Below are 23118 nucleotides of genomic sequence, written 5' to 3'. Positions count from 1 at the left end.
AATCAGCTCAGCAGGAGAAAGACGAAGAAGAAACAGCTACTATCAAGAAGTGTATGTCTAATAAGATAAGATTTCATTGTCTGTATCTTATACCATAAAGTCTGATCACACAAGAACTTCTGGAGAATAATTTATTAGCGAGATCATGATTAACAGTAGCACTTAATTTTTTTTCCACAGATTTTTATAAGTAATGATTTTTGATGTTGTATTTATACTAATGAATGGTAAAGAAAGGATTTAGGCTATCTAATGATTACAAATATATTTGGAATTGTGCTTGAAGTTAGGAACGACAGACGCCTGGATGATACTGTACACCCCGTATTTGAAATAAAAATAAAAGGGATGAAGCAAGAAACCTTTTGTTTTTGATTTTGTTTTTAAAATAAAAGCAAAACGTACCATTGGTTGGGTGTCGAGCAAATGAGATAGAAAACCTTTTAACAGCAGAACCGCGTGTGGTGTCTAAGAAAGAGAAAAACAGGTACCTGAAATTTGTAACAGCTACCAAAAGTGGGAGATTTTAAAATAGAAAAGGAAGAAGAAAGGAAAAAAGAAAAGATGAGAAGGTATTAGAAGTGAGTGGCATGCAGAAGGGACCAAGGAAAAGGGCTAAAGTCTAAGTAGATGTTAAAAAGAAGAAAATTTGGATTGTTGGTAACTACAAGATGTGTAATGACGTGTATGAAAACAAGCAGAATGAGCTGGTGATTCTGGCATACAAGGTTATTCAGGTTAGAGTCGAATACTGAGAAGTGAAGTGGGGGGGAAAACAGGATGAATACTGTTTCACCTCAGAGTTATGAAGGTGTGCTTTGTTATCTTTACATTCTGAAATCTAGTGAATGAGTTTCTTCTCTATGCCAGATTATCCAAAACTAAGAATCTCCTCCTCCTTTGTAATCCAAACCCCATGAAAATAAAAGGTCAGGAATCCTAAAATTTTCACCATCAGTATTTAACTTTCTACTTTATAATTTCATTCCTTGTATATGCTCTAAATAATTTATTTAATTTCAAGATCAATTAGCAGTGATAAAAACCAGAGTTAAAAATTATGAAAGAATTTAAAACCAAAGCTTTCCGTTTACTTAAAATATGCACTTGCTGGCATCTCCTGGCACACATTACAAGTCTGTGATCTGATGTTCAATTCAAGGCAAACAAGAATTAACTATGCTATTAAGTCAAACATAACCAAGCTATGGGCAATAAAGAAGCAATAGAAACTCATAAAATTAATACTAAGGCCAAAGATTCTAGGATTCCATTAAAAATCTTTAGAAGTTCAATGTGGCACATGGGTCGTGCGTGCATGTGCGAGAGTGTGCACATACCATCTATGAAGCCAGAAGAAGTCAGCTTTTTACGATGCGTACGAGCATAATCCTGTAGGTTAGGTGCACTTGAAGAACCCCCGAGCACTGAGGTGCTAAACAGGCCCGCACAGTGAGACCCTGATGGGAGTTAGAGAAAATACATACAACAACCAGGTGTTCGTCCATTCACATTGGGGATGCATGCAGCATGCAAGCACATGGCTCTTACCACACAAAAGGCAGCTTTTGGCAGTGCCTTGGACAGGTTCACAATATGCTTGTAATGTCAGAGTGGGACTTGTAGGCTGAAACTATCATAATTTATTGTGCTTCTACTCATGAAACAGCACACTCTGTTATATGTGCAAAGAGAGGACTGGCTTTAACAAAGTGAGTTCTTGTCCTGTTTTCACTTTTGGTAAAAAAAAGTTACCAGTTAGCATCAATGTAAACATAAACAAAACAACAAAACAAAATGAAGATGATGATGATAATGATTGATGATGATGTGAAAGTTGTGTCTTTGAATATCTGTATTCCTGAAACAAATATAAACTGGAAAAATACTGCTCATTGCTTTCATCCAAATCAACCTTTGAGATGACAGGCTGCTATGAAGTACTCACACAGTTCCACAGACCTAGCATGCGGAAATAATTCTAACCCCAACAAAATCTTAACCAAATTGGAAATATTCTATTCAGATTTCAGCTACCATTACTAACAATGTTACAAACTGAAAAAACCTGAAAGTTTCATCAAGTTTAACTTGACTTCCTTTCTTGAGAAGACTTTTGCACAGCTCCATGCAAGTGACAGTACTTTGTTACAGCTCATGCATTCCTGCCACTAGAATGGGAATTTAAACAAATCACTGACAGCCACAGATAAAAATATAAAAATAACTTTTATAATCATCAACCATTAATGAAACTTACATACAACAATGAACAAAATGGGAAAAAAGTTGCAAGTTTTTTCCTTTACATTTTGCTACTAGTTGAAAGGAGAAGTAATTTTTCACTCAGAAATTATCTTTTATAGTTTAGATAAGTAACAGCAGATTTTCTTTTGAAAACCAGCAATACTTCCTTTCATTACTTATAGCAGTCCAATGAGGGGAAACATTACTAGCACATGTGACCAATGAGCCAAAATAAATTGGTGCCTGCTCTGTGGCAAAAGCCTTTCACACCAAATATAATACCATAATCTACACAGAAATACATCAACTTCCACAAGCCATATTGTGTCACATGAAAGAATATTCATTTAACTTTAGCAAGCACATAATAAAAACCAGGACTTCAGTAAACAAGAGCACCTGATTGTATGCATTTTGCTATGGGAAAAATATAATGGGAAGAAAAGTATCACAGAAAGATTAGACATACAAAAACACGTATCTGTGCGAATAAAGGAAAAGCTACTTCTAAATTTATGCATCTAGGTGATGCAGTTATTTATACTTATTATTTTCCTTGAAAAGACACACAGAAAAAAAGCAATATTGATTTACAGCAGTGCATGATTTCATTTTTTTGCATATGAGTCGTATGTATGCCTGTTTTAATAAAGAAATAGAAAAGCACCACTTGAACTAAGATAATTTTAAAGAAGCCTTTGAATTATAGCATGATTTGTACTAATGCTGAAAAAAAGAAATTAATTTTAGAAGAGGAGTATGTGCAAAACCCCTGCTGCTATCAAGAATGTTTGTTCCCCATGCCCCTCCCCTCAGAAAAACATCTTCAATTTCATCAATTACCAACAATAGGAAACAGAAATTTTAAAGAAAAGTGTTTTAACTGTTTCCAGAGCAGGCCATTTTAATCCAAAATATTCTTGCAAAATCCAAAATCTCGATCAGAAACGGCATTATCTTAAAAACCTGCTTTATGTTAAAAACAATCCTGTGTACCTGTTGTGAGCAGGAAAAAATCAGTAGTATGAAGGTTCTCAAACAATTTGCTCTTTTCAGTTATTGTTGCTAAAAAAATTGTCCAGTCCATAGGCAGACACTCAGCATATGTTACTGATAACAAGTACTATTGGGTCCTGTTAACAAAAAAGCTATTCAAAGAATATACAAGTATAGAGAATAGCAGGCAGATGAAAAGTGGATAACATCAAACAAAATTTCAACTATAGGCACATACCTAGACCACTCTGCTTTTGTTCCAGAATAGTTCTTGGTGTTCGTAAGTTACTATTGCATTCTGAAAGGACCTGGATGTAAGAAACAGAAAAATAAGGAAAAGTAGAACAGCAGCATGAAACATCCATTTTACTTGATACAGCAGCCTGTTTCAGACAGACAGGTGTTAATAAGCTGTATGGTAAGTGTTAGTAAAAATATGTAAAGGAAACATGAGAGATCATGCAATATCCCCTTCTGAAGGGAGTCCATTTCACATGAGTTCCTTGCAATGAAGTGGTGCAAAGCAAGCATCAGAATGAGAAAGGACACAGACCAAGACTGATATGAGAACAAACATTTGAGACATTTTATTTCATTTTACCAAATGCACTTTCCTAAACTGCGCCTGTATTGAAAAAAGGAGGGAAGGGAAGGAAAGACAGACAAGCTATTGAGGACACCATATGATCACTGACCATGCACAGGCTCAATCAGTATAATCTTCAGATGCTCACAGCCTTTGCTGATATAAACTTTTCCAAGGTATTTTAGAATTTTCTACAATAAATTATGAAAATTTTCAAAGTAAAAGGATATGGTTACAGAACACCATCCATTGTCCTACATGTTAACAATATCTTGACATTCTGAATAGCTTTAGATCTTCACTGGTAATTCCAAAACATTTACTGTTTCTTTTTTTCCCTGCTTTTCCCTCACCCCCCATTACAAGGAGAAGTCTTCAAAATATTGTACGAGTCAATGGATGATGTACTGTGTCGGGAGTTTCAGATACCTCCAGATATAGATTGCAAGAATTATTAGTGCTAGAGTTTTTTCCCTGCAATAGTTAATACCAGGCCACTGAAAATATTATATATGCAAAACAAGTTTTGAATAGCAACATGAAATACCAAATAAATTATTTTAAATAGTATTGGTTGCAATTATTATTTTTTAAAAATTTACCTACCACCAAATTAAGCAATGCTGGTTTTAAAGTCTTAAAGGACAACTAAACCAAAGCATAATTCTCTTTCATTAGGCAGTATACTAAGTCTTTTTTACTGTGGTAACATTTTCAAATCCTATAAAGAAATCAAATGTTTATGAAAGCGTGTAACACATTCAGTAGAAAAATATGCACTTGGTCTTTTTCCCCCAAACATTCTTGGCACTTAATTTTAAAAAGTGGAAGGTATTGCTTGAAACATAATCCGTAACAAGGGATTAGATGTCCTTAAAGACAGTTGTTGCTTGGAATGCATAAATGTTTAATGAAGTAAAGTTTAAAAACCTGTTGCCATGAGCCAAAAATACTGGATGTGAAAGCCAGTGATTTAGGGGAGACAGGGGAAGAAGTGATTTGTTCCCCTGATCTGCGTCTTCGACGCCCAGTACCCACACCACTGGTGTAATGCAGCCAGGTACCAATACACTCTGGGCTAGACACACTCAGGGGGCTCTCTTCCTGGAAGTGAGAAAGGGGGCAAAAAACAGCAAAGCATGCAAAGTTAGATTCAACAGAGCCAAATGAACAGAAAAGAAAAAAACTCAGTCTGCTTGCACCCTTTTACATACTACCTTTAAAACTATTAAACAGCAAAGAGAGAAGAGTAATAATACAATATTAGAAAGTTATCAGTTTCACTTTTATCTCTTCATCAACAACACTTCAGTTAAATTTCTAATAGACTAATATTATATTAGATATGAGAGAAAACATTTGTTATCAATAATTGATGCATAATTTTAAGAATTTTTCACATGCTGGAAACAGAACTTCTGTTACCCTTGACAGACTGTTTAATAGTTTTTCCCCTCCTAAGTACATTAAACTTTCCTATTTATTACTTAACAGATTCCATTTCTAGTCTATAAGCTTATCTGAATGCTTATTTTTAAATTTTAAAATTTCCTTTGAGACTTTACAACTGACTCACTGATAGTAGCACCAAATTGACTGGTAGTAGTTTTCCAAACTTAAAAATGTCTTAAAAGGTATCTGATGCTGGACATCTTATCAGGACTTCAAGGGAGTGTCAGGCTAAGCACCCCACAATATCTACATCATTACATATCACTAGCAATAACATTCTTTGTAATACAGAGTTTGCTTCCCAATGTCAATGAGCTTTACATTCTTGTTTTACCACTATAACTCAGCTTTTTTTCCTTTCATGACTCAGTCACAGTTGCATTCTTTCTGTAAATATTGCTGACTATAACCCAGATTAATATTTAGATATAATCTCACACCTGACAGTGTCCTTTCAAATTAACGGACATAGGTGAAAACAGAATTACCTTACAGAAGGGGAAAAAAAAAGGGGGGGGAGGAAGCAGGGAAAAAAAAAAAAAGTTCAAGGCAGTTGCAGTTTAAGTTGCAGTGACTTTTTAAAATTGCTCCAAACTACCATTTAGTTTAAATAATCCAAATACTAGTTTTGCAGATTTCAGTAGGCCAGATGAAACTTTCTATTTTACTTATAAGAAAAATATGTTTTACAGTGTAAGTTTTCTCTAAATTGTCTATTTCCTTCCATCAAATAAGCAAGCTCTGAATGCTGAAACACATCCCATTTTAACATATATTATCTGCACAGTCAAAATTTGGCAATTTGTGCTTCTGATATCTTGTGAAAGTTAACTTTGATATAATTTATGAAAGTGGTTGAAAGTCTGAAGTAATAGACTATTAAGCTGTGCATAAGTGAACTCATAGCCAGCAGAGGAGTTTGCATGATCATTGCAAAAACAACTTTTAAAAATCAAAAATATTGATGTTGTGAACATTTGTTTATGAAAAAACTTGGAAATAGAAAATATAAGACATTAACATTTATTATGTCTGTTAATTTATGGAAGTCGTATGAAGTTATACAGATATCCTTACAAAAGGGAATCATGCATCTTTTTCTCTCCATACTGCAAATAACCAAGTGATTTCCAATCTGTAATCATTTTACTGCATACAGACAACTCATTCCCAACACAAACATGAAAGAAAAAGCTTTTGGTGTGAATCTTAATTTCTGATGGTTTTAAGCAACTGAAAATGAGGCAATAAGAAGCTGTTAGTCTGCTTCTAGCATTAATATCACAGAAGTGCTTCTATGCACCATCTGAATTTCCATTCAACCAACCCAATGGTATCAGTGATACAGCTGTGCATTCCCCCACCTCTGTGACATTAAGCCATATCTGTGAAGCACACCTAGATGTCATGGCTTTCAAGACAGCAAATTAGATTGTTCAAGATGTTACCTACAGAATTCATGAAACACAAACACTAGCCACTTAAAAAAAAAAGCTTTCACTTTATCTTTCTTACCTTCAAAAGCTTGATAAGTGGAGTCACTTTCACTTCACGTGAAAGCAAATACAGCAGACGATGTCTCACATCCTGCACCTCCCCATCCACCCTAATCCCTCTGTTCCCTTTCAGCATAATCACCCTGAAAGTTTGCTCAATTCCCAGTAGTAGCTGTCTTGTAAGGATGAATAGAAAAGCAATGTATGTTAGTTTCTAGATGTAGGTTTAGACTGAAAGAGTCTTCATTTTCAAATATCAACTTTTCTTAAATGGCTTAAAAAAAGGAAGTAAGTCTTATCACAGAATAGTAATAATTTTAAAAAAATCCCTTCAGAGAAATTACTGCCAGGGAGGATTTCCCACTGAGTAAGGGCAAACCTTCTGTGAGATGTATCATGCTGGTTCTGTATAATCAAAAGCAGAATTACATTTGGTTTTGTTTTCCTAAAAGCAAGCAAAAGTTAATGTCTTTGACAGAAATTATCTGGAACACAAACACTTACTTCAACAGAACCAATCTTCCTGGATCTTGGAAGGGGTGACTTTCTGTGTATGTGAATTGGGTCTGATACCATAGGCTTGAACATCACTACGGACCGATCTGTTTCATCTCGTTTAGGAGCGTGAACCTCCTCATCGCTGTCATTTCTATGAGAGGTTTTCTTTGAGCCTTCATTCTACAGAAAATACATAATTAATTCTCAATTTGTCTGCACACCTTCAAACAAGTAGACAGAAGTGGCTCTTAAATAAATATTCTGCATAAACAGAAAACATGCTGATTTTAAAAATACAAGAAGTAAATCACATTTTACTGAAAAAACTTTTTAATAATCTACATAATAATCTCTTTTGTCTTTCTTCTTCTATTTAGAAGAATTCCAGCCAAGCTTTGCTCTTATTCCTTTCTCAAAAAGTAACCGTAACTCCACTTACCTGACCAAATATATTGGAAAATATCAATCCTTCCTCAACAAAATGTATCCCTAAACATGCCAAACTACTTTCTTAAATGTGTCTTCCAGTTCCCAGAATAGTATTCATGTGACACTCTGATGTTGATATCACTTAGAGTATTTTGTATTTCTAGTAAAAGTTATGGCAAAGCTTTAGAACATCCAAATTATCTGTGTACTCCACCTCAGTGTCCATTCAAAATGGAAAATATTGGGACTACTTATCTTTTACTGCATGTTTTTCTACTGCAATAAAAACCCACGCTTGAATTTTTTACATAACAATTTTAAAGTGTTTATTTTAGGTATGTCCATATCCAATAAACCTAAGTTTTGCTTTATAGAAAAGCATAATTATTACCTCTCTGGAGGCAGGCCTGTATCCATATCCAGATGGTAGATTTTTATCTTCCTCACAGCCTTTAGCTCCTGGACTGAAATGCAGCTCTACATGAAAACGTTCTTCTGAAGAAAGTTCCTGAAGTAAAATAATAGGTTTATTCTTTAATACATAGCTTAGCATTACTAATTTCTGAAGATAGTTATCTATTTTTAAATACCTTGTTTGGATCTTCATAGAGCATGATAACAATCTGTGTCATGTAATTGAGTTCATTGACCACATTTAAGTAATCCATAGCTCGTTTCCATTGTTCATCTTTTGATTCCTTATGGAGAAAAATAACAACACGTAAAACTCAGCTATTTTCTTTAAAAAGACTGATGATTTCACTTTTCCCCCATTTACACAGATTTTCATAGTAGAAGTGCAATGCTAATCATAGTTAAAGAAAATGCAGAGGTACGAAAAAATTATGAATGTCCAAATGACTGAAAAGTGAAGAGCAAACTTTTCATGTGTTATTTCAGTGTGTCTTTCATGTTTTTTCACCAATGATCATATGTAGACAGAGGCAGTTTTCAATTCTGCTGATGAGAACTGCTAATATTGCAATAAATTCATGTCAGCTAGCATATTGTGAAAAACGTTTTTAGATATCACACTAACAGAGATATCAGCCAAACAGAGTAAATGAAGCTTTCTAGTAGATGGAGGAGGTACAACCATCACATCCCAAACTACTTAAATGAAGTCACCTTTTTCATGCTGTAGGAAAGAAACCATTTAGTAATCTACCTTAAAGAAAAATTAAAAGTTTATCAGACTTAAACTTGGAATGTACCTGTTGCAGCATTTCACAGAGGTTTATAAATGCTTTTGCCATCACTGAGTTTAGTCATACATTACCAGAAGCAAGTATGTCAATTTGACAATTTGAAAAGTAGTGTATAAGTCAAATGGTATCTTACAAGCTGATAGGTTTGTGGTGCTGCATGTATCTACTCCAAGAGCTCAGTTTAAATAATTTCCAAATCTGGAGACCTTGTCTTTTTCAGTGTCAAAGACTATCAGATGGGAAACAATGCACCTCTTTAGTATTCTATAACAGTACAGGAAAGTAAGAAAATTCACTAGACAGGAGAAACTTTGTACTCTATGAGCAGTCTTGAAATTAGGTAGGGACATCTTGACAATATGTCAATGGCCAAAAATAGTATGCCAGTGTAAAAGTAAATTCAAGAGAGCCCTGAATCATGACTTGTTGGAAGAATTATTGGTGACAACAGAAGACAAAAAAATATCTAGCCTTTCCACATCTATTTGCGATTCTAATACATACCGCCAATGGAACATAGCATTACTTTGTTGGACATTAGCATGCTAATTAATATGCAATCTGCAATATGTTTCTGCATAAGTAATAGAAAAGAAAGTGTTTAAAAAAAATGTGATAAATTTCAAAGGTGCTTAACATTTCAATGGATACAGTCAGAGGAAGATTCAGGTTCCTCTCAAAATATCAGGGTTTCACCAGAGAAACTTACATCACATAAGGCACCATAACGAAGGGTGGATAACAGAGAGTGGACATGACTCTCACTGGTGAAATACAGACGGGTACGAACATGGCGTTCTGGTGACATAACACCTCTGGAATAGCTAAAAAAAAAAAGAAAAATGTTATTAGACCATGATAAGATGTGCCCTTATTTTTAAAATACTATTAATAAATAAATAAATTATAGTTTCTAATATCTATGAGCTAAAAAGATAGCTCAAATTTGAAACCTACAGAATAGTTGTAATTATTATGGTAATTAATGTAACCATGTAAAAAAGTAACTGGCTTACAGAGGGTGAAGCTTATTTACAGTGTCGTCATCTTGAGTTCTCTGAAGATCAGAACGAATTTTTCTGACTAGGGGAGTGCAGTAACCTTTGGCAATCTCCAGTTTCTCAGCTTTAGAAATACCATATTCCTGTGTAAAAAGAAACTGACTTTTAAAATTCAGTTAAAGATTAATATGCCTTCTAACTCAAACTTTCTATATTAAAGCAAATTAGTCATCTATTAGTTTGTTCTGGCTACAAACCATTTTTTAAAACATTTTTACTACATATGATTAGTCATGTAGGTTCAACTAACAAGTTTGCCTTTTTGCTGTTTGACTTGATACAGACAAAAAGTTTTTCCTTCACTAGTTAAACCAAAGAAGTGGATTTACCTTCTGGTATGATAAAGCTCTTTTTTTTAACCATAATATCTATGGAGCCATTCTACCTTCTTGTTACCATCTCCATCTCCTATCCTGCCCCCAAAACATTGTGGGTTTTTTGTTTCTTTTCCTTTATTTTAACAGTCACTATTATTTGGTAAGTCTGTCTTAGTTTGGAGTAAGCTACCCCAGAGAAGAGCTTCCATTTATGCCAAATAATAACACACACAGTATTTATGTACAACTGGGAAATTACTGGTGATATTAAGTGTTGTAGTATCATCAATATTTAAGACTATGTTCTTCCAGGAGCTTCATACTCTGTGATGCACATGGCATGAAAGTTAGAATGAATCTTCTTGTTACCCAAGAGAGCAACACAAGCACTCTTCCTTTGCATTATGTGGGCTATCAAGTTTTCTTTGTTCTTCTTCCTTCAGTATGTGTCATCATCTTCACCGCTTCTCTAACTTTCTGTTCAAAATTTCAGCTTAACAGACCCACACATGACAATGCATTCTAAGCATCACTACTATTTTTGTCTTCTATGTCAAGGAGTTTGAGAGATGGGGAGAGGAAGAATTTCCTTCACATACTGCATACAATATGGATAAACACCTCTGTTACAACACTGTTCTGTTACCGAAGGGATGCTTGGGGAAAGCTTTAGTCTGTTCTGTCCTGTTACCACAAATCAATTTCATGACCTGCCATTTCCAAGATTTTAGAGCTAAACGTAGTTTAACAGCCTACAGAGCATGTAAGTTTGATTTGTCCACTTCTCGCCTTAAATTCTATGAAATATAATGTCTATATTCACATAATGAAGTCTTAGCATTTTGAAGAAGCAGAAAGGTCTTTTTAAATTAAAAATTTTTTAAATTAGTTAAATTGCATAGATTAGGATTGACATTGTCATTTGGACAGAGCCCAAAAATGAAACTTCTATAAGCTGGATAAATGAAATTAAAAGCAATTTCAGAAAACAGAGTTATTCACAAAGGCAACTGCTAAATCTACAATGAATGCTGAAGATGAACCATTTTATTTTAATACACTGCTGTAAAGGAAGAAGACATGTTCATACTATGAATTCCAAAAAAGAAATCACCCTGAACACAGCTTAATTAATTATGAATCAAATTTTTCTGAAAAAATCCCAGTCAGTTTGCTACTGAAAGATAAAATATAATGCTAAAACCTTCTATTATTGCAAAAATGTGAGAACTTCAAAAGAAAATACAAAGTAGACATTTTCACAAAAATTTAAAAAAACATTTATTCTCAACTTTCTTCTATTTAACAACTGAAAATGCTTACCTGAGGAATCACAATGTCAGCTAAAGCCTTTGAAAGCCTATATAATTCCATTGTGTTTTCTAATTTTAAGGATCCATTGTGTTGTACATCATATTTTATACAGTCATAAATATCAGGAATTTTGCTAATATCATATCTTCCATTTTTTGTTTTGAAGTCTTTTTCCAACTTGGCCCACCTGCGCAACATCAGTTCTAGAGTTTCACTGTGGTACAGCTGAATATCTGCATAGACATGTATCTCTTGTAAGTAATTAAGGCAATTCAAGTAACAAAAGATCATTTTAATTACATGGTAGTAACAACTGAATTATAGAGGGATCAAAATAAGTTACTATTTAGAAAAAGGGATAGCAGAGCATAAAATTAATTTTAGTGCTGAAAGCATCACAATTACAAAGCTCCACTATGATAGTAAAACACATTGCTGCAGAAATGCACCACTGGCCCTAAAATATAAGATGTACCTATATAAATTAGTATTAGTACCATCAATTTTTCCTATTACTTTTGTGGAATGCTGAGTTTCAAATAACTATGACAAGAGTTTCTGCAAACATTGGCATTTCTGAAGACCAAAGAGTCCTTACCTGCAATACAACCACATTTTCCTCATACCTTTTGCTTAAAAGCTATGCATATGAAATCAGACGGTGAAAATACTTACTCTATTATTGGTTGACAAATGTTCTGCTAAAAGTGAATTTAGTGAAGAATAGTTATGTTACATTTCTCTTTCATGTATGTTAACTAGAGAAACTAAATGCAAGTACAAAAACATTTCAGTACCTGCAGACTTTGGGTCTTCCATTCTCTGCCTGATCTGAGAAGTCAAACTCTGTATCAAGTAATAGACCTTGTCACATGTCTTTACAGGATTTTTAATAACCTGCATTGATTTTATCAGTGAGATGCTTCCAGAGGGAGTGAGCTGCAATTTGAGATAAACACAAAATTAACTGAACAGACTAGATTTGAAAGACCTGGTGAGATAAGATGGAACATGTCAAAGATACAAAGTACAGGAGAAAAAGAACTCAAGCAGGTTGCTATGAATATTTTTCATAATTGATCAACTATCTATTACCTTTGAGGCATTAAGAAAATACTTCAAAATGTAGTACTATTTGCTAGAGATTCAAAGGCAATAAGAATTCATAGAGCAGCTAATTCCATACAGTAAATGTGAATAACTACAAGAATTCATAAAACCATTTCTTTTATTCCAAGAAAGGAAAATTGGGAAGATGTTTAGAACTTTGTATATACTTAGCAAGCTTCCATATTTTCCTTTCAAATAACTTCTGTATTCAAAAGCTTACAAAAGTAAATTCTTTTAGAAATGTTGTCATTAAGCTACATGCCTCACAAAATATTATTTGCACTACAGGCACCAGATTTGCAATAGTAACTGGTACCTTAAAAAAATTTGCCTGTTCCTGTCATAGGCTTTTGTTTCTACAGGACTGCAGGACACAAACACAAAAAGAAAGCCTTTAAATGCCCATATAGCAACAACATATGAGATTTCTTCAGAACTGAATCAGTTATAGAAATGGTAAAAGCTACAAACTATCATCATCAAGGTGTGTATCATTAAAATAATATGTGTGGCTTAGTCTCATTTTTTGTCAGAAAAATCTGCAAAATTCAAATTGACCTATGATATGAAACAGTAATTTATACACAAAATACACACTTATTTGTACTCTCCTCAGTCTCCTGAAATGGACAGAGTAATTTGGATGTGGAAAACTTCTGCTCTCTACCTAACATAAGCAGTTCCTATCTTCCTATTATGATTTAAATCAAGAAATTTATTATTTATACATAACAGGGAGGGAGGCACAGGAATAAACCCCATACAATTTTCCTAAATCCCAAGTAAATTGAAAAAACTCCACAAATAAATGACTCCCCTCCAAGTTTTTATTGCTTTATGATCCCAAAGGTTAGTAACTTTCAATGACTGAAGAGCACTCTATTAGTTTTAGCCAATTTCAAACCTTATTGTATCTATATTACAAACACCAATAAATCCTTGCATTTTCCAAATAGTGTTGAATCCCCTGCTAGGAGTGCTTTGCATGATACCTTATATTTAAATGAATCCACACAGGGTATATACATGCAGGGTATATTATTCTTAATTAATTTGCTCTCAATACATTTTAAAAAATAGCAGATTAAGCTTAAACCTCATTTGAGGACTTGTATTTAGTTCTTATATGAGACAGAGTATGAACAATTGAAAGAGAAAGAAATTTTTTAACTGTAAGAAACAACACATTTAAAAACAGGAACAATGACATGGTCTGTACTAAGTCAACATAAACTATATTACTATGTGGTAGTTTAGAATGTTAATGAGGTATTTCATTTCACTGAAAGTATTCTACTGGTTTTCAGTAACTTAGTAATTTAAGTTAAAAAAAAGACCTTTCATCAGATTAACAATTGAAACAGCAGCAGTAGGTAGGAAAGCATTTTGTTACACTACACACTGTCAAAGTAAAGATTAGAAAAAATGCAAACAATATAATGTCATTTCTTGAATAATTAAAATATTTTAATGAACAGTGTAAAAGATTTACAAATGAGATCCCTGTCCACTCCTACTTCAAAGTTTGTAGCTATTCTGATTACCAAAATTGCAGGATGAAATATCTACAGCCACAATTGGTACAGCCACCTTTGCACTTCAAACTATTTGCAAGCACGCAAATAATTTTGCAAAACAGACACATAAAATCACTGCTCAGTACTTTTGCACAGGAATTTCCAGAGTTATTTATTTTATTTAATGAGAAACAAATCATATGCTAACCTTATCATAGTCATCAGCAGTAAATTCTCTGTCTCTCTGGAGAATTTCATGGAGCCTTGCTTTAACACGGTGTTGACAGCTGCTTAAAGAATCACTGTCACTGTCCAACAGACCATTCATATTAGCACTTTTTACCATCTGGACAAGAATAGGAGTCAGCTCTCCCTCTAAGGCCAGTAGTCCCTGAAGCAAACAATATAATTATTCAGGCAAATAGATGAAGATGAACAAATTAGTATCTTAAAAAAATGCCCGAAACACTAATTTAAATTCAAGATGGTATCACTTGGCTATAGGTTAGCTAAGCAGTGGCTCAATGCATATACTAACAGAGAAATGGGTCCCTATACACTGCTAGTCTGCAGGATTGATACAGATGGTGCAACAGTGATGGTGACATGACACAGATAATGTTTCCCAACACCAGCTGTTCAGGTCTTGGATTGTAGGGAGTGCAGGTGCCCTCTCCCTGAGGCTGGAAGCAACAGCTGCCTGACTTGTGGGTGACATGCTTTGCTCAAGGACTTGTGTTACCAGAGAGGAGCTACAGAAAGGGCTTGCAAACCAAATAGCATCTGGCAGGATAAACAGCAGATCGGAAGGGTCTTACAGAGACTCTACAGAGGCAAAAATCCAAGCCATGTGAGTCACAGGACATTCAAAGGCTTTGACAACAGGTGAATGGAGAATTCCAAAATGAAGGAGGCTGGAAACTTTTGTGACTTTTCTGGCAATGGAAGGGCTCTGGAATAAAGAAGGAAATGGTGTGGTATCTCTTCAAGCCTGCTGACTGAGGGAAAGCAGGTCAGATTACTGAAATATTTCTGTACAAATATATGCAGCATAGAAATAAATAGGAGAAACAGGAAGTCTGAAGACTTGTAGAGCTTTAAGTTAATTCACATCACAAGAGATATTGTAGAGTAGTTCACATGAATGGACTTTTGCTGTAACTACCTATAGGACCTTTTGGAAGCACAGTATCATGGTAGGCCTCTAGTTTAAAAGGGGAAATGGATGAAACCTTCTTAACACAAGTGGAGAAAGCCACCTAATTGCAGGCCTTGTTTCCATGAGTACTCTCGGCCCTGGATACCTCTATGGCAATATTGCAGGAGACAAGGAAGCAAGATTTCTGGAAAACACCTAGGACAATTCTTTCACAGAGGTTACTAATGAACTATTGAGCGCAGGCATTGCCCTGGCCCTGTTACTCACAAGGGCCAGGAAAGTAAAGGTAGATGGCAGTCTTGGTAATTGAAATCTAATGTTATAACAGACCCATGGAGAAGTGAAGAAGACAAATACTTGCATTAGAGCCCAGCATTTCAAGTGAGCAGACTTTAGCTTCTTCACAGAATCTTATGGAGAAGAGAACAAAAGTGATTCAGACAGGGCTGTTTAATTAAAAACTGTCTTCATCTGCGCAGAGCACTTCAAATTTTTGGCACATTATTTGGATACTTTTTCACAATGAACTACACTTTGAAAATACCTTTTTCTACTAAACTGTAAATCTCTCCCAGACTTCAAAAGAAAATACAAACCTGAGAATATCAGAATTTTAGAAATGAAAATACAATTTCACATTGTACCTTTGCAAAAGCTGCTGCAGTCATCTGAACTCGTCCCTCATCAGAAGCATAGATTTTGAGATCATGTCGATAAGTGCTATGTAATCTAAGTAATCCACATCCAGGAAATCCAGCATAATCTCCTACCAAATAAACATTTTGCTCAAACTCTCATCTTGTACTTGATTATCTTCAGAAGTGATTTATGATACTCAATTTATTTGTGTTTTAAATTATTATGATAATTTTCTTTTTACCTTGTCCACCTGGATACATACACCTGAAAGCTCTTCCAAGTTCCTCTGCTTGAACCCTGCCTGCAGGGGTCAACTCTCCTCCCCATTTTAGAACCAGAAGCAGGGATGGCTCATTTCTTCTATTATCTAATTTTACACAGGGAGAAAAGCTTAGTAGTTAAGTATATAGTTGGTTTTTTTTCCAAATGAACAAAAGTATTTGGTCTATGAGAAGCTTCATCAAAGAATCTCCCCAACATTATGAATCTTTAATACTATTCTAACATTAAGGACATACTGGCCTGGTAAACTAAATGGGCACTTTAAACAGAGAAAACTGAAGTAATAAAACTACAAAGAGAATACATATGAAAAATATTTAGCACAAATCTGAAGCAAAAAGTAAATCAAAACAGAAAAATTAAAATAAACTGGATGCTAAACACCCTACAGTTTGTAACTGTTTTAAAGACATTAATTATTGAGTGAGATTTTCATACACTGGCTCAAAACAGCACTTTGGTGCATCACTGAAGTTTCTTTTCATGTTACTTTTCTGTTGCACAAGAGCAGGGTTAGAAGACAAATTTACTACAGAGTTTTAGGTGTACAATTCAGATTAAAATACTGTGAATATCTGCTAACTATACATTCTTTCAAAACACAATATTCCCCTCTTTTTAACATCAAGACATGTTATACTAGTAGTCCATGACTATTTATATACACATAATATTAAGTGATTAGGTACAAAAGTAGTACAATACCTTCCTCTTCACTGGAAGTCTTAGGGCAGCCATGAGGAAGATATGTTAACTGAACTTTGCGGTTTATGCCTGAAAAATGCCCATACCTTAAGCAGGAACAGGGAAAAATGAGAGGGGAAGAGGGAGAGAAACATTTTAAATATTTTCCTCCAAAAGTGCTAAAATCCTGTAACAGGATATAGTAAATCTCTCTTGGTCAATGATTTCTGCTTTTTACCAATGTTTATTGAAGCAGTCTTTAGAATAAACATTAGCTCAACAAGTACAGAATTAGCAATAACAACTATGCTATAATGAAACATCTTAAAATACTATCTAATTCTACCTTTTATAAAACTGAACATAAAACTGGAACCCCCCCTCCCCCCACAACAACAAGCAGTATTGGACATGACACAAGTAATTCATCGATTGAGATCCAAAACTACAGTGGCTATCAGTATCCAGAAACTGGTCTCACAGTGTAGATGGCTACTGGTTTTATAGCCCATTAAGTTCTCAAGCAAAATCCAGTATTTAAAACAATTATTATAAATATCAATGATAATTCTCAGTTCCTTGATATTTTTAAAATTAAAAATTCCTATTACCATTTCACAGTCTAAGAGCCCAGATCTTTAATAAACCTTGAAGCCTTTTTTTTCTGTTGTTTTCCTTGTTTTGTTGGGTTTTTAAAGGTGTTTTTTTTGTTACCAAACATTTCAGACTTGGTATACAGACTTACTTATCTTCAATCCTCAAAGTTTACTGTAAGTATACAAGCATGGTGATAGCTCTTACTGGCTTTATCAGAAGTCATTATGTCACACTGCAAGAAGCAGACCCTGCTTACAAGTATTTTCATTTCAAAAATATTCAAGAAGGCGAAATTCAACATCAACAAAAGTAACCTTCTCTTTTTGAAAGTATACTGAGACACTAGATACAGCAATGAGCTAAATTAAAAAGACAAGAAGAAAAAAGCCAGATCGATGGCCCATTTCATACATTACATCCCTTCTCTTCAAAAACATTGTGCTTGAATTGTTATATTTGATAACGCAATCCATTTAATAACTGGTGGAACAAGTCAAAACAGCAGATATACCTTTATTGCTATGAAGCCTAAAAATTAGACACTTACATTTCCAACACAGTCTTTAGCTGTTCAAGTTTTGCTTTACTTTCTTCAATTTCAGAATCATTGTTTTGCCCAAGTTCTACAAGGAGCTGCCTTGCTATATCAAGTACTTCCTAAAGAAGGAAACATAGGATTTAATTAAATAAATATATTTCTGTTTACAAAATATCACAGTAAAAAAAATAAAGACAAACTTGCCTGCAACTGTTTTGGTTTTTTCAGTTTCAGTTTTCCAGATTTATATCCATCACATTTTTCAAAGAGATCAAAAAATCTTTAAGATAAATAAAAATAATTTAGAAATTCCATTAATAAATTAAATTACTACTACTCAAACAGGAGGCTCTTAAAGTGATCTAAAATTAGTACCTCTACCATATTTGAAAGTCAGGTTAAAACCTGCAATATGGAAGTCAAACCAAGCTTTATTCAAATCCCATTTCCTCAGAAGTTTTCAATGCATTAGAGAAATAAGAGCACTAAAAATGACTTAATCAGTCTCTTATTGACTTGCTAAGTATTAAAACAAGAGGATAGTCTATATATTTGAATTATATACTATTTGAATATGCAGCTATAGCAATTCTTAATCGTCAAGAATGATCCTGAACAGAAGTAGGGACCAAAAATACCAAGTGAGCAGTCCTGCTCTTCTTCAACATGTTCTGAATGCAAGAATCTAGTCCCAAAATAAATAATTCCTTTTTACTGGAACTACACCTAGCTCCAGGCCAATTATGTAAGTTGTCTTATGAATGCCAGTATAAAGATGGTATCTACCAGAAATTCAGAGTCATTAAACTGTAAGAAGCAGAAAGTGGAAGCCATGGTCTAGAAATATTCTCTGCTGCATTATTTTTAATAAAGACATTTATAGACACAAATGCATTTTCCATAAAATCAAAGACTACAGTACACAAGGCACAGCATGTGTTGAAAGAAATCTGCACAAGTAAGTTGACAGTCCTGTTAGAAGGAGAGGTGCATACTTGTAGGGGTATTTGTAGTATCTAAAACTGTTAGATTTAGAGGAAAACAAACCAAAAAGCAACCTGCAATTGTGCAATTCCTGGTTAATTCACGGCTTGCTTAGCCCCAGAATCCTATACTCTAAAATACTTTTACCAAGATTCTATTTACCTCTGATGTTTTACTTCCATTTTCATTTTTTGCTTTGGTGTTCGATCCCCATGGCGTATTACAGCTATAACACATCTAAGCTCCATCCTGAAATTTCAAGGGTTGTATTTCACAAGTCTGTACACAAGGGTCTTTTATTTAATATTAAACCAACTACAATCAAGACAATTGACACAGTTGTAGTCATCTGACATAACTACAGAAATGATGGAAGCATATGCAAGAATATAACGTTAACTGAAAATGATGTAAGGTATAAAATATAAGTACTGATTTTAAGACTTAGGTAACTATAGGACATCTATTTTGAGTAGTTTTTAAAACAACAATTTTGAGGATAATTAAATGAGAGAGCATGTTTATTAGAAGCACATATTAAGCTGGTGCTGGAACAATGATTAGCAGTGGAAGCTATGTATAAAAGATGCTAAACTAATAAAATCTGCTGTTCTGTACTCAGCTTGACTAAGGGTGAGAAACTCTGACTGCTGTTATAGCAATTGTGATTCCTTCCTTGTTTTCAGCACACAAAGCAAGCATTCACAGACCAACGTGGGCACACCTTGCAAAGAGAAAAAAAGATTCACACCAAAGTTACATTGGGAGTTTGTACAATTCAGGTGTAGCTACTATTTTCTTACATTGTTCCAGAAGTGGTTGGCACAATAGGAATGTCTTCAGCTTCCAAAGGAATTGACCACGGTATTTGAAATTGGGGAGCAAGTTCTCTCATTATGATATTTCTAAAATAGTAGTTAAGAATAAAAAAACAAATCAAGTAAGTTTAAAGCACAGCTTACACAACACATGCAAACTCCAAATAGATTCTATATATGCATTTTTATTACTGCAGTTTTAGAGTACTAGCAGCCATGAATGTATAGATACATAGTTTTCTTTTAATTGCATAATAAAGACCACTTAATAATTTAGACCTATTACAACTGCTACAGAAGCATTAGACTACTGGTCCTGTATTTGTAAGAGACCTCAGCTTTTCAACTCCAGTTCCTAAAAGAGCTCCTTGGATAGGAATTATTCTTGTTCATTTATATATGTAGACAATTGGCCTCACTGCCTAACTAAAAGTGTCTAATAATCACCAAGCCATTCTCATTACCAGTAGTTTCTCAAAAGTTTCTGTGATAAAACTGGAAAAATAGGTACAGTCTCATTGTAACTATAAAATGGCAATGCAGTCTCCACCTCAAGAAAGATGGTACATATAATGTTTTGTTTCACAAATATTTCATCAAAATACACTGTACTTCAGAGTAATATCTATGTAAGAAGCAGTAACACAGAGAGGGAAAAAAGGTCCATCTTAAAGTAGAACAAGCTAAAAAATCTTGAAAAGACTTGCAAAATCCTTCACATAATAAGATTCCAGACCATTAGATCATGCAAAAAGTCACGCTGTATCTCATTAGTGCAATCTTACTGTAAAGCCAGTCACAATGGGCTTAGCCTACTTTGAGGACATTTCCTTAGCATAGAGTTCTATACCTAGTTCTATATGATCCCTCATTATACTTTTTTTGCCTCCAGTGGCAGAGACAAGATGGTATGATAGAAGATGCCATGATTGTATTCCAGTTTGGTTTTACAAGTATGAAATCCACAAATATACAAGTATACACCAACTTCAGATCAAGGACAATGTACAGTGATTTGGACACATTAAACTGCATCAATCACAACCACCCAGTGGTGCTTCACTACTTGAAAAGATCTCAGGTACCTTTAAGAACTTAATCTTGATTTCAAAATACTTATTCAGTTAGCTTTAACACTTTTAAAAACTGAGATGTTTGGGATGATTTTAGGAATAAGGAATTTATTTAGTATTTATTTATTTACTTAGGATTCTCTTTAAGGATTTTAAAATTGTTTCTGTTAATTACATTTAATGCATTATTTAATTTTTAATAAATAATTCATAATTAATACTAATAAGAATTATTATTAATAGTAATAAGACATAATTAATATTAATAAATAAATAATAGTAATAAGAAATTTGGCAGTACATAAAGTAAAATAGTATGCAAAGAAATTAATAAGCAAATCTGAAATAAACCAGTAAACTCTTACCCCAGTATCTTAGCACAATCATCATAGTATTTCATGGAGTTTTTCACAAAACTGAAGCCGTTCACATCACAGACATAGGACTGTCCATTTGCACGTAGCAAATCAAAGCCACAAACTGTTTGCTGTTTTAAAGAATAAAAGTTCAAGTGATTTAAGATTGCTTATTCTAAACAAATTTTATATTTTAATCAGGTATTCATCTGAAAATATGACAAAAACACGTCACGCTTTACACTTACTACCTTATGTCAGTTCCATGTTATGTTCACCCACATCATGCAAACATCTTCCTGTTTTTAACTTTTTATACCCAACTTGATTTTATGTTTCCTGCATATCCCTAGCAGTATTAGTATTGAAGGTCAAGTTCACAAGAGTACAAATTTCAAGACTTACAGCAACTGTGGGCCTACAAGTCCCCCTTTCTGACAATGGCTTCCCACTACATAATAGTTTTTAAGGATGGCAGGCTAGAAATTACAAAAAAAAAAATGAAAAACCGTATTTGTTAAAATTTTACAAGATAGTTTTGACATTAACATACTATTGACATCATTAGTAGAGGATACTAGAAGCTACTTCAACAGAGTGGTTGTTAAGATCTCCAAGCCCACTTTGCAGATAGAGGCCTACACCCTACAGAATGCCATCATAGTCACATACAGGTAAATGAGACAGGCTGAAAACTTCTTATAAAACAGGTGAAAGGAGGGCAAGGGACTGAATGCTGTTTTGAACAAAAGAATCCTTGTAACTATACAGCAATCTTAAAATGATACAAAAATTGAAACTATCAAATTAGTATCAATTTCTTCAAGTAAGAACGTAATCATATAAATACCAAATTAACAATAAATCTGTACCTGATGAAAATACTAGGTAACAGAAGTTACAAAAACTGTATTGAAAGTGTGTTTTGCTAATTTAGAAACTATTATCAAAATGTGTGAAAATATTATACACAAAATAGATACACTGTGGGCTAGGAAAGCACAATAGCAACATGTAAATTCAGGGAACTAATGCAACACAAGCAACTTATCCAGAACTTTTCAAAACATTAAAGGAAAAATCCTTCTTGATTAAAAAAAGATGTCATATGGAGGTTTAACTTTCCACCTTCCAAGGAGTTCTGCACTAATTACCACTGCTGGCTCATTCAGCAAAACCCTACGGAAGTTTCATGTAACAAACAATTAATTAACACTAAATGTTTGATTAGATAGGAAAGCAATCAGCTTACCTTAAAGGCAAGGCATACTTTCCAAGCAATTAACTTCTCTCTTGCATTCAGGATGACTGGATATCTCACTTCTTTTCCTTCGCTGTCTCGTTCTACTTTGCCATCCAGAGCTGGAGACTTCCGGGCCTCAGCATGAGCATAGTCTGGACCTACTGTGTACACCTGTATTGAAAAACAGGACCTCTTCATCCAGTGTATTTAAATTATGTTGCATAAATTTTCAAAATGCATACATATAAATCAAACATGACAACAACATCAAAAGATACTAGCTGCTTCCGTTATTGAAAAGGTCAACTAAAGTATCTTCCTCAGTGGCATTCTCTGCCTTCAGAGAACACACATCATTTACTGACAGCCTGGGATAAAACAAGAATAAGAGTAATTATAAAAACTCAATTAATAAAAATAAATTTCTCAGTTATGATGGTACAGAGATATAAATGTTTTCTTCTCCAAAACATCTGCAGAACCTGAAGAACAGGTTGAGAATTATTTCAGTTTA

At 34.0% G+C, this 23118-nt stretch overlaps 1 protein-coding gene across 15 annotated transcripts in view; it reads right to left on the bottom strand.

The window, feature by feature from the left end:
• The window catches only part of PPIP5K2 (diphosphoinositol pentakisphosphate kinase 2), a 47210-nt gene that overhangs the window by 7723 nt on the left and 16369 nt on the right, over window positions 1-23118 (bottom strand). For 3 of the 15 annotated variants that reach the window (XM_072922154.1, XM_072922155.1, XM_030258765.4), the window contains exons 8-25: window positions 22614-22775; window positions 21371-21492; window positions 19918-20019; window positions 19277-19363; window positions 18335-18410; window positions 18140-18249; window positions 17017-17102; window positions 16271-16396; window positions 16035-16156; window positions 14440-14622; window positions 12402-12543; window positions 11614-11837; window positions 9929-10056; window positions 9622-9736; window positions 8295-8402; window positions 8096-8212; window positions 7282-7455; window positions 3482-3551 (exon numbers count right to left, since the gene is read on the bottom strand). In XM_072922154.1, the coding sequence (XP_072778255.1) occupies window positions 3482-3551; window positions 7282-7455; window positions 8096-8212; window positions 8295-8402; window positions 9622-9736; window positions 9929-10056; window positions 11614-11837; window positions 12402-12543; window positions 14440-14622; window positions 16035-16156; window positions 16271-16396; window positions 17017-17102; window positions 18140-18249; window positions 18335-18410; window positions 19277-19363; window positions 19918-20019; window positions 21371-21492; window positions 22614-22775 (2254 nt within the window). Of the gene's footprint in view, window positions 1-405; window positions 469-1340; window positions 1461-3481; window positions 3552-4759; window positions 4934-7281; window positions 7456-8095; window positions 8213-8294; window positions 8403-9621; window positions 9737-9928; window positions 10057-11613; window positions 11838-12401; window positions 12544-14439; window positions 14623-16034; window positions 16157-16270; window positions 16397-17016; window positions 17103-18139; window positions 18250-18330; window positions 18411-19276; window positions 19364-19917; window positions 20020-21370; window positions 21493-22613; window positions 22776-23118 lie in introns of all 15 variants that reach the window. The other 12 variants (XR_012052946.1, XM_072922144.1, XM_030258757.4 and 9 more) reach the window with 11 other exon arrangements.

The sequence above is a fragment of the Taeniopygia guttata genome, chromosome Z (assembly GCF_048771995.1).
Source record: "Taeniopygia guttata chromosome Z, bTaeGut7.mat, whole genome shotgun sequence".
Lineage (NCBI taxonomy): Eukaryota > Metazoa > Chordata > Aves > Passeriformes > Estrildidae > Taeniopygia > Taeniopygia guttata.
The sequence above is the reverse complement of the archived record's forward strand: the minus strand, read 5'-3'. Positions and strand labels throughout refer to the sequence as shown.